Below are 12,223 nucleotides of genomic sequence, written 5' to 3' on the forward strand. Positions count from 1 at the left end.
TGCAGTGTGGCAACTCTACTGCTTGATTTGGCTCAAAGGTGTATTATTTATTTTTTAATATAACAAACCAATATTTGGGTTCTCTATTCTATAGTTTTAGCATTTTGAATGCAACAACTGTCTTATTCACCATTTAATTCTCAGTACTACCGTTTCTAGTACACAATATGCACTTAATGAATATGAGGGATTGTATCATGAAAGTATTTCAGATTTAAAAGATAATCTCAGCTGGGTGCAGTGGCTCACGCCTGTAATCCCAGCATTTTGGGGGGCTGAGGTGGGCAGATCGCTAGAAGTTAGGAGTTCAAGACCAGCCTGGGCAACATGGTGAAACCTTGTCTCTACTAAAAATACAAAAATTAACTGGGCATGTTGGTGCGTGACTGTAATCCTAGCTACTCGGGAGGCTGAGGCAGGAGAATTGCTTGAACCTGGGAGGCGGAGGTTGCAGTGAGCCAAGATGATACCGCTGCACTCCAGCCTGGGCAACAGAGTGAGACTCTGTCTCAAAAAAAAAAAAAAAAAAAAAAGAGAGAATCTTATGAGTTAGGAACCACTGTTAATAGCATTTTAGATTACAGGCAAGTTTATTTTTGTTCTTGGCCTCAGTTACTACTTCATGGAGAAGGTAGTTTTAGAACTTAGACTTGAATGTTGAATAGAATTTCCATAGGTGTAGATGAGAAAGGAGACAGTAACAGTTAATATTTGTTGAATGAAAGGGTGAAACTCTCTGGAGAGGGTCAACAGTGAGAATAGTACTTTTGGAGTCAGAACATTTGGATTTGTTCCTTGACTCTTTCTACTACTTCTTTTAGGGAAGCTTGAAAAAGCTACTCACTTCATACCCAAATCCAGGGATGTGATAGTGAAACAAGAATGACTTTAAAAGTGCTTTTGTAAACTGTAAAGGTGTTATAACAAAAGTGGTTATTTTTTCTTTAGTTATTACTTTTTTTAGCATCATGATGATATGATTTTTCTTTCAGAGAAATTGAACTTTTCTTTTTTATTGATTTATTTTAATTATTATTATTTTTTAAAGACAGGGTCTCACTCTGTCACCCAGACCAGAGTGCAATGGCACGATCTTGGTTCACCACAAGCTCTCCCTTCCAGGCTCAAGCAGTTCTCCTGCCTCAGCCTCTCAGGTAGCTGGGATTACAGGCATGCACCACTACTGCCTGGCTAGTTTTTGTATTTTTTTATTTTTTTTATTTTTTTTTTTAGTAAAGACGAGAGTTCACCATTTTGGCTAGGCTGGTCTCGAACTCCTGACCTTAAATGGTCCACCCACCTCAGCCTCCCAAAGTGCTGGGATTACAGGCATGAGCCACCACACCTGGCCGAACTTTTCTAACAGTAGCATTTTAGGACTTTGTTTCATTTTAGAGGTACGGTAGTTCCTCCTTATTTGTGGAGAGTTGTATCATTCCATTTTCATGCTGCTGATACAGACATACCGGAGACTAGGTCATTTATAAAGAAAAATAGGTTTAATGGACTCACAGTTCCACGTGGCTGGCGAGGCCTCACAATCATGGTGGAAGGCAGAAGGCACATCTTACATGGCAGCAGACATGAGAAAAATGAGAGCCAAGGGAAAAGGAAAACCCCTTATAAAACCATCATATCTCGTGAGACTTACTACCACAAGAACAGTATGGGGGAAACTGCTCTCGTGATTTACTTATCTCCCACCAGGTCTCTCCCAAAACACATGGGAATTATGGGAGCTACAATTCAAGATGAGATTTGGATGGGGGAACTCAGCCAAACCATATCAAGAGTATAGTCCAACACCCCCAGTGGAGACCTGAAACCACAGATAGTACTGAACTCTGTATATACTGTGTTTTTTCCTATACTCATATACTTATGATAAAGTTTAATTGATAAATTAGGCACTGTACTCTTGTGCTTTGGGGCCATTACTTGAACACAAGCACTGCAATACTGCATACTGCCATACTGTATGATAGTGCATCTGATAATGGAGGTGGCTACCAAGTAACTGTTGGGCAGGTAGCATATACTGTGTGGATATGGTGTACAAAGGGACGATTCATGTCCTGGATGGGACAGAGTAAGATTTCATCATGCCACTTAGAATAGTGCACAATTTAAAACTTATGAATTGTTTATTTTTGGAATTTTCCATTTTAATATTTTCTAACCACAGTTAACCATGGGTAACTGAAATTATAGGAAGCAATACTGTGGATAAAGAGGGGGCTACTGTATGAGGATTGGAGGGATGGTGTCTTACTTCATGCTTTTGGCTTACAAATGATATGTATATAAGACCCTGTATGAAAGTACCTCTTGATACTTTTATATTTAGAAAAATGCCTACTGGTACATTTTGGTTGCATTATTTTGCCATTGTTATTTATAATTAAATGAAAATTTTAAAGATTTGAATAATTTTTACTAGTTTTTTAGTGGTATTTTATGTGACTTTTCTATCATATGTTACCAATAGTAATGGTTTAGTAAAGTATGATATTTAGCACAAAAAAAGTCATAATTATATTTGGGTTTTATTTTTGTTTTAGCTGGAAAGTGAAATTTCAACCACAGCAGATGACTGCAGTTCAGAGGTAAGACTAAATTATATTGATTTCTAATATCATAAATGTATATTTATATTATTATTGAAATCATTGATTGTTGCTACTTGATTTCTTGTCACTCATGCTTCTATTTTATTTTTATAAATATAATGTTAAGTGACTAGAACCTGAGGATTATGTATTACTGACTTCTTTTTTTTTTTCAGATTATTAGCTAAGGTCTTAAGTCTGGTTAAATAGCTTGGTCTCTGTTTTAGTTTCTGGAAAGTATTTGATATTGGGTTTCTTAGACATGTGACTGTTACAAGGCATCCATATTTAGCACAGTAAAAATATCAAAATTTTTTTGAGACTTTGAATAGGATATTTCATTTCGAGTAATGCTTTTTTATAAATGCTTGAATTCTAGTTAATCATATGAACTTGTTTATTGAAATTAATGTTTCAATAGTAGTTTTTACTTTAGGTGATAAAGGTATTGGCCACTTTAGGAAATACCCTCTTCGTGTGTTGGTAAAAGTATATGTCATTTTGTTATCTTTTTCTTATTCTTTTAGATGTGATTGTCATTTCTTTACTCCAGAATTTGAGGAGACTATAAACTATTCTGTACTCTGAATGGTTTAGCAACTCAGTGTATTCAGTAAGTCTCAATTTATTGTAGGTTTCTAGTAGGAAAAAAAAACTCCATGTTCTTAAATGAACGTATTACTGTTTTAGATTGCTAATAGCAATAAAAACTGCTACTTTAGAAGTTAATGTGCTTAAAAGTTGGAATATACTTACTAGTAATCTGGCCAGGAAAATAATTAGCCAACATTAAATAAACACATTGGTGCCTGATTTAGGCTAAAGTTGCCTCTCTGGGAAGTATCTTGATTTAAAATCACTGCTTAAAATTCAGAGTCTGCTTTTGTGACATTAAATTTGGGGCACATACAGTTGGCCCTCCATATCCCTGGGTTCTGCATTTGAGGATATGACCAACCACAGATAGAAAATATTCCGAAAAAATAAAAAATAACAGTACAACAATAAAAAATATATAACATTTAAAAATATAGTATAACAACTAAGTATATAGTAATCTTAGAGATGATTTAAAGTATATGGGCAGATGTCCACAGGTTGTATACAAATACTATGCCATTAAGGGTCTTAGGCATCCGTGATTTTAGTATCCTTAGGGGAGTTCCTAAAGCTAATTCACTTGAAGACACCAAGGGATTATTGCATTTGAAAACTTTTTTTTTTCTTTATAATGCTCTAATTTTTATATCTTGTATTTCTTTTTTTTTTTTTTTTTCCCACCAAGATGGAGTCTCACTCTGTCGCCCAGACTGGAGTGCAGTGGTGCAATGTTGGCTCACTGAAACCTCTGCCTCCTGGATCTAAGCAATTCTCTGCCTCAGCTTCCCAAGCTGGGACTACAGGCATGTGCCACCACACCCGGCTAATTTTTGTATTTTTAGTAGAGACGGGGTTTCACCATCTTGGCCAGGCTGGTCTTGAACTCCTGACCTCGTGATCTACCCACCTCTGCCTCCCGAAGTGCTGGGATTACAGGTGTAAGCCACCGCACCTGGCTATAGCTTGTATTTCTTGACTGAAAGTCATAAATGCTTTGGTGCTTAAACTGCCTGTATCTCTGGGGGCACCCCAGAGTTCCATGAAGTGCATTTTTCTCTTTACACTAAAGTGAATATTTTTTAATATGCTAGTGGCTATAGGTCAGACCCTCCCATATATGCCCATGAAATTTGGTTACAATTTGTATAGCTGTTTTCTCACATTGAGATAATAGAGCAAATTTTAATTTAATTTGTCATTCTAAGTATTATTTTACGTATGTATGTATGTATGTATGTATGTATGTATGTATGTATTATACTTTAAGTTCTAGGGTACCTGTGCACAACGTGCAGGTTTGTTACATAGGTATACATGTGCCATGCTGGTTTGCTGCACCCATCAACTCGTCATTTACATTAGGTATATCTCCTAATGCTATCCCTCCCCCAGCGCCCCACCCCTCGACAGGCCCCCATGTGTGATGTTCCCTGCCCTGTGTCCAAGTGTTCTCAATGTTCAATTCCCACCTATGAGTGAGAACTTGCAGTGTTTGGTTTTCTGTCATTGTGATAGTTTGCTCAGAATGATGGTTTCCAGCTTAATCCATGTCCCTGCAGAGGACATGAACTCATCCTTTTTTATGGCTGCATAGTATTCCATGGTATGTATGTGCCACATTTTCTTTATCCAGTCTATCATTGATGGACATTTGGGTTGGTTCCAAGTCTTTGCTGTTGTGAATAGTGCCACGATAAACATACGTGTGCATATGTCTTTATAGTAGCATGATTTATAATCCTTTGGGTATATACCCAGTAATGGGATCGCTGGGTCAGATGGTATTTCTAGTTCTAGATCCTTGAGGAATTGTCACACTGTCTTCCACAATGGTTGAACTAATTTACACTCCCACCAACAGTGTAAAAGCATTCCTATTTCTCCACATCCTCTCCAGCATCTGTTGTCTCCTGACTTTTTAATGATTGCCATTCTAACTGGTATGAGATGGTATCTCATTGTGGTTTTGATTTGCATTTCTCTGATGACCAGTGTTGATCATTTTTTCATGTGTCTGTTGGCTTCATAAATGTCTGCTTTTGAGAAGTGTCTGTTCATATCCTTTGCCTGTTTTTTGATGGGGTTGTTTGCTTTTTTTTTTCTTTCTTTTATTATTATTATTGTACTTTAAGTTCTAGGGTACATGTGCACAACATGCAGGTTTGCTACGTAGGTATACATGTGCCATGTTGGTTTGCTGCACCCATTAACTCGTCATTTCATTTGGTATACCTCCTAATGCTATCCCTCCTCCTGCCCGCCACCCCACGACAGGCCCCCATGTGTGATGTTCCCTGCCCTGTGTCCAAGTGTTCTCACTGTTCAGTTCCCACCTATGAGTGAGAACATGTGGTGTTTGGTTTTCTATCCTTGTGATAGTTTGCTCAGAATGATGGTTTCCAGCTTCATCCATGTCCCTGCAAAGGACATGAACTCATCCTTTTCTATGGCTGCATAGTATTCCATGGTGTATATGTGCCACATTTTCTTAATCCAGTCTATCATTGATGGACATTTGGGTTGATTCCAAGTTTTTGCTATTGTGAATAGGGCCGCAATAAACATAGGTGTGCATGTGTCTTTATAGTAGCATGATTTATAATCCTTTGGGTATATACCCAGTAATGGGATCACTGGGTCAAATGGTATTTCTAGTTCTAGATCCTTGAGGAATTGCTTCTAAAATATCTACTAAAAATAACAAAAGTTATCTGAACATGGTGGCGCATGTATTTTTGTATTTTTGTTAGAGATGGGGTTTCACCAACTGTCTTCCACGATGGTTGAACTAGTTTACACTCCCACAAACAGTGTAAAAGCGTTCTTATTTCTCCACATCCTCTCCAGCATCTGTTGTTTCCTGACTTTTAAATGATCGCCATTCTAACTTTTGTGAGATAGTATCTCATTGTGGTTTTCATTTGCATTTCTCTGATGACCAGTGATGATGAGCATTTTTTCATGTGTCTGTTGGCTGCATGAATGTCTTCTTTTGAGAAGTGTCTGTTCATATCATTTGCTCACTTTTTGTTGGGGTTTTTTTCTTGTAAATTTGTTTAAGTTCTTTATAGATTCTGGATATTAGCCCTTTGTCAGATAAGTAGATTGCAAAAATTTTCTCCCATTCTGTAGGTTGCCTTTTCACTCTGATGGTAGTTTCTTTTGCTGTGCAGAAGCTCTTTAGTTTAATTACATCCCATTTGTCTATTTTGGCTTTTGTTGCTATTGCTTTTGGTGTTTTAGTCATGAAGTCCTTGCCCATGCCTGACCTAAAGGTTATTGCCTAGGTTTTCTTCTAGGGTTTTTATGGTTTTATGTCTAACTTTTAAGTCTTCAATCCATCTTGAATTAATTTTTGTATAAGGTGTAAGGAAGGAGTCCAGTTTCAGTTTTCTGCATATGGCTAGCCAGTTTTCCCAGCGCCATGTATTAAATAGGGAATCCTTTCGCCATTTCTTGTTTTTGTCAGGTTTGTCAAAGATCAAATGGTTGGAGATGTGTAGTGTTATTTCTGAGGCCTGTGTTCTGTTCCATTGGTCTATATCTCTGTTTTGGTACCAGTACCATGCTATTTTGGTTACTGTAGCCTTGTTGTATAGTTTGAAGTCAGGTAGTGTGATGCCCCCAGCTTTGTTCCTTTTGCTTAGGATTGTCTTGGCAATGTGGGCTCTTTTTTGGTTCCATATGAACTTTAAAGTCGTTTTTTTCCAGTTCTGTGAAGAAAGTCATTGGTAGCTTGATGGGGATGGCATTCGATCTATAAATTACCTTGGGCAGTGTGGCCATTTTCACAATATTGATTATTCCTATCCATGAGCATGGAATGCTTTTCCATTTGTTTGTGTCCTTTTTTATTTCGTTGAGCAGTGGTTTGTAGTTCTCCTTGAAGAGGTCCTTCACATCCCTTGTAAGTTGGATTCCTAGGTATTTTGTTCTCTTTGTAGGAATTGTGAATGGGAATTCACTCATAATTTGGCTCTCTGTTTGTCTGTTAATGGTGTATAGGAATGCTTGTGATTTTTGCACATTGATTTTGTATCCTGAGACTTTGCTTAAGGAGATTTTGGGCTGAGACAATGGGTTTTCTAAATATACAATCATGTCATCTGCAAACAGGGACAATTTGACTTCCTCTTTTCCTAATCGAATACTCTTTATTTCTTTCTCTTGTCTGATTGCCCTGGCCAGAACTTCCAAGACTGTGTTGAATAGGAGTGGTGACAGAGGGCATCCTTGTCTTGTGTCAGTTTTCAAAGGGAATGCTTCCAGTTTTTGCCCATTCAGTATGATATTGGCTGTGGGTTTGTCATAAATAGCTCTTATTATTTTGAGATACCTCCCATCAATACCTAGTTTATTGAGAGTTTTTAGCATGAAAGGCTGTGGAATTTTGTCAAAGGCCTTTTCTGCATCTATTGAGATAATCATGTGGTTTTTGTCTTTGGTTCTGTTTATGTGATGGATTATGTTTATTGATTTGTGTGTTTTGAACCAGCCTTGCAGCCTAGTGATGAAGCTGACTTGATCACTGTGGATAAGCTTTTTGATGTGCTGCTGTATTTGGTTTGCCAGTATTTTATTGAGGATTTTTGCATTCATGTTAATCAGGGATATTGGTCTAAAATTCTTTTTTGTTGTGTCTCTGCCAGGCTTTGGTATCAGGATGATGCTGGCCTCATTTAAGTTAGGGAGGATTCCCCCACCCCTTTTCTTTTTTCTGTGGCGGAGTCTCACTCTTTCGCCCAGGCTGGAGTGCAGTGGCATGATCTCAGCTCACTGCAACCCTCGCCTGCCGGGTTCACACAATTCTCCTGCCTCAGCCTGCTGAGTACCTGGGACTACAGGCGCGTGCCACCATATCTGGCTAATTTTTCGTATTTTTATTAGAGATGGGGTTTCACCATACTGTTCAAGCTGGTCTCGAACTCCTAACCTCTTGATCTCCCCACCTCGGCCTCCCAAAGTGCTGGGATTGCAGGCATGAGCCACCTCGCCCAGCCAATTCCCCCTTTTTCTATTGATTGGAATAGTTTCAGGAGGAATGATACCAGCTCCTCTTTGTACCTCTGGTAGAATTTGGCTTTGAATCTGTCTGGTCCTGGACTTTTTTTGGTTGGTAGTCTATTAATTATTGCCTCAATTTCAGAGCCTGTTATTGGTCTATTCAGAGATTCTACCTGGTTTAGTCTTGGGAGGGTGTATGTGTCCAGGAATTCATCCATTTCCTCTAGATGAAAGAAATGGGACCTGCTGAGCCAGGCACGGGAGAGAATCTCCTGGTCTGCCAGTTTCTGAGACCATTGGAAAAGTGCAGTATTGGGCGGGAGTGTCCCGTTTTTCCAGGTACAGTCTGTCACAGCTTCTCTTGGCTAGGAAAGGGAAATCCTCCAACCCCTTACTCTTCCTGGGTGAGGCAATGCCCCGCCCTGCTTTGGCTCACCCTCCATGGGCTGCACCCACTGTCCGACCAGTCCCAATGAGATGAACCAGGTACCTCAGTTGGAAATGCAGAAATCACCCGTCTTCTGTGTCGATCACGCTGGGAGCTGCAGACCGGAGCTGTTCCTATTTGGCCTTCTTGGAGCGGATCCTCACAAATTTTAATTTTAAATATTGATTTGAGAAGCTAAAGAGGTCAAAAGATGGTGATTTTCAGGTTTTCTGTAGGAAAATGTTAATTAATAGTATGGGAAATTCTTGTTATAATAAGACAGGCTTCAGCTAAATTTTTTAAATTAAAAAACTGGTGGAGATTATCAGGTTCCAAAAAATGTATTGAACCTATTTATCTGAGATGCCTAGTAAATATATGTTTTAAGGTAAGGTACAAATAGTATTTAAGTATAAGTACTACCGATAAAACTTAGAACAGTATTTATCATACTTGTTGACCATAGCTCATGGTGAGAAATATATTTTACATACATGTTTGTAATTTCATATATATACATATATAGTTACATATATTTATAGTTATATACATGAATAATTATATATGAATAAATATATACATATGCATACTTTTTTCCAAACAAGTTTTTGGAAAGATACTTATTCTTACAGTATGACATATCTTGTGATGATACAGTTTCTTGTTAATGTTGGTCAAAAAAACTAAATTGATGAGCTATCTTACCGTGTGGAATAAACAGTGACTTAGAAGATTACATTGAAAAAAGATAATTATGAGCCAGGCATGGTGGCTCATTCATGCCTGTAATCCCAGCACTTTGGGAGGCCAAAGTGGGCGGATCACCTGAGGTTAGGAGTTGGAGACCAGTTTGACCAACATGCTGAAACCCCATGTCTACTAAAAATAACAAAAATTACCTGAACATGGTGGCGTATGCCTGTAATCCCAGCTACTTGGGAGGCTGAGGCAGGAAAATTGTTTGAATCTGGGAGGTGGAGGTTACAGTGAGCCGAGATAGTGCCATTGCACTCCAGCCTGGGCAACAAGGGTGAAATTCCATCTCGAAAAAAAAAAAAGAAGAAAAAAGATAATTATGAAATAATTTTTGACAGATTTGACCTGGTTTGAATTATAACCCTAGTAATATTTTGTGTGTTATGTATGGATTCACAACGGATTATACTTTGAGAAATTTATAGATTCACTATGTCTAGAGAAAACATAGAAGTAAAGTTGATATTTGGTGAAATGTTTGATATGTGTCATCAAAATTGCTAAGATGGATACTAGTTGGATCTGTGATGCTCTAGGCTAGTTTTGAGGCTTGAATTCCTCCATTTAATGATATTAGACTGGCTTGACTCAACTAGAATTACAGGAGACTTCTAAGCCATATCCACCTATTCAGGAGGCAGAAAAATCATCAGTGGACCAAATTTATAACCCGAGAAATAAACTCATACTGTAATAGTTTTTATATTGGAACTTTTATGGAATTATCTCCCAATAACACACCTAAAAAATGAGATTTATTGGCTGGGCATAGTAGCTCACACCTGTAATCTCTGCACTTTGGGAGGCCAAGGTGGGAAGATCACTGGAGCTCAGGAGTTCGAGACCAGCCTTGGCTACATAGGGAGACATCATCTCTACAAATTAAAATAATAAAATAAAGTTAGCAAGGCATAGTGGCGGGCACATGTAGTCCCAGCTACTTGGGAGGCTGAGGTTACATTTTTCAATGTAATCTTCTAAGTCACTGTTTATTCCACACGGTAAGATAGCTCATCAATTTAGTTTTTTTGACCAACATTAACAGGAAACAGTATCATCACAAGATACGTCATACTGTAAGAATAAGTATCTTTCCAAAAACTTGAGCCCAGGAGTATGATCACACCACTGGCACTCCAGCCTTGGTGACAGAGCAAGACCCCATCTCAAAAAAAAAAAAAAAGCCAGGCGATAGTGTGTGCCTGTACTTCCAGCTGCTCAAGAGGCTGAAGTAGGAGGATCCCATGCACCCAGGAGTTTGAGTTTGCAATGACCTAATGATCACACCACTGCACTCCAGCCTGTGTGACAGAGTGAGACCTTGTCTTAAAAAGAGAAAGAGAGAGAGAGATTTCTGGGCAATATGTAACATTATAACTTCACTGCAATGCCATATTTGCAAAGTTTAATAATCTTGGCAGATCTAGATTGTATTTGAGTATTCTAAAATTTTGAAATCAAGTAGTTTTAATCATAGATCACATAATTATCTTGTATTTTACCTAAATATGACTATCATTTTTCTGGTAAATAGGGCGATAAGATGTAAGAAAAGAGCAGGGGGACTTTGGAGCCAGAAAGTCCTGTTTACATACTTCATCACCTTTGAACTATGTGAACCTGGGCACATCACTTAAACTCTGAAATACAGTTTGTTTTTTTATTATTATTATACTTTAAGTTCTAGGGTACATGTGCACAACATTCAGGTTTGTTACATAGGTATACATGTGCCATGTTGGTTTGTTGCACCCATCAACTAGTCATTTACATTAGGTGAAATACAGTTATTTAAACTATAAAATGGGGGACGATGATATCTACCTGATATATTTGCATACCTCACAAAGTAGTTCACAAAATAAGCTTGAGAATGTTTAATATGTGTTTGGCATACATTAGACGTTCAGCAAAGTGTGATTTTTTAAATTGCTCATCACTAGAAATACACTTTTCTTTACACTACATTTATATGAAATGAGTGATGATGATTCCCTTAATAAATTGTGCTCAGAAGGATTTCAGGTTCTGATAATATTTGATTAGAACTTAGTTTGTAAATTGTATTTATTTAGGTATATTGTGGGTTTAATGTTCTTGACTTCTGTGACTAGTACACTCATTGGGTTGGAAAATTGGTTCCATCTTAGAATTAGTCAAATAATATTATTCCAAGATCTCTTTTGTAGAAATATGTATCCTATTATGTACACTAGAGAAATCGGACTAAATGAAAAATACTCTTCTTACAAATTAAATTATATGCAGTCATCTTCAATCATTAATGAAGGGACATTTCATGTCCAGAATACCATATTTACATGAATTGTTTTTGATACCCTTTGAGCAGGGTTATTTGGAGGAAGTTGGGAATACAGGCAATATAGAGTCAAGACAAGTAGATAAATATACTTTGCCATGTATAGAAAGATGAAATGATAGTAATAGGGTATTCACTCTTATTATAGATTTCATCTGATTATTGAATACTTTTTAACCAAGTGCTTGTATGGTTTATGACATTTATTTTAACCTCGTTAATTACTTGACTGCAACTCCATAAGTCATTTAGGCACATTGAACTCTTATAATTTTCATGAACTTTTATGAGCCATCAGATTTTTATTTTTTATGAAAATATTCAATATTAATGTTTTTAATTTATATATTTCCAAATTAAGTACAAGAATAAGGTATTAATCATAAATAAGGATGAGTTGTTCTTTTATGTTTCATCAACCTAATGTTCACCACAAGGATGAGTTTTTATGTGAAGGCCATTTTATAGTCACATAGTGAAAGTTACCTTTCCTCTGATTCTTTCTGA

General features: G+C 37.4%; 1 protein-coding gene across 12 annotated transcripts in view; it reads left to right on the forward strand.

Moving 5' to 3' along the window:
- Positions 1-12,223, forward strand: part of AKAP9 (A-kinase anchoring protein 9) — a 166,399-nt gene that overhangs the window by 34,068 nt on the left and 120,108 nt on the right. For all 12 annotated transcript variants that reach the window (XM_034964418.3, XM_034964419.3, XM_034964428.3 and 9 more), the window contains exon 3: positions 2,562-2,606. In XM_034964418.3, the coding sequence (XP_034820309.2) occupies positions 2,562-2,606 (45 nt within the window). The remainder of the gene's footprint in view (positions 1-2,561; positions 2,607-12,223) is intronic.

This window comes from Pan paniscus, chromosome 6, assembly GCF_029289425.2.
Source record: "Pan paniscus chromosome 6, NHGRI_mPanPan1-v2.0_pri, whole genome shotgun sequence".
In the NCBI taxonomy this organism is placed as follows: domain Eukaryota; kingdom Metazoa; phylum Chordata; class Mammalia; order Primates; family Hominidae; genus Pan; species Pan paniscus.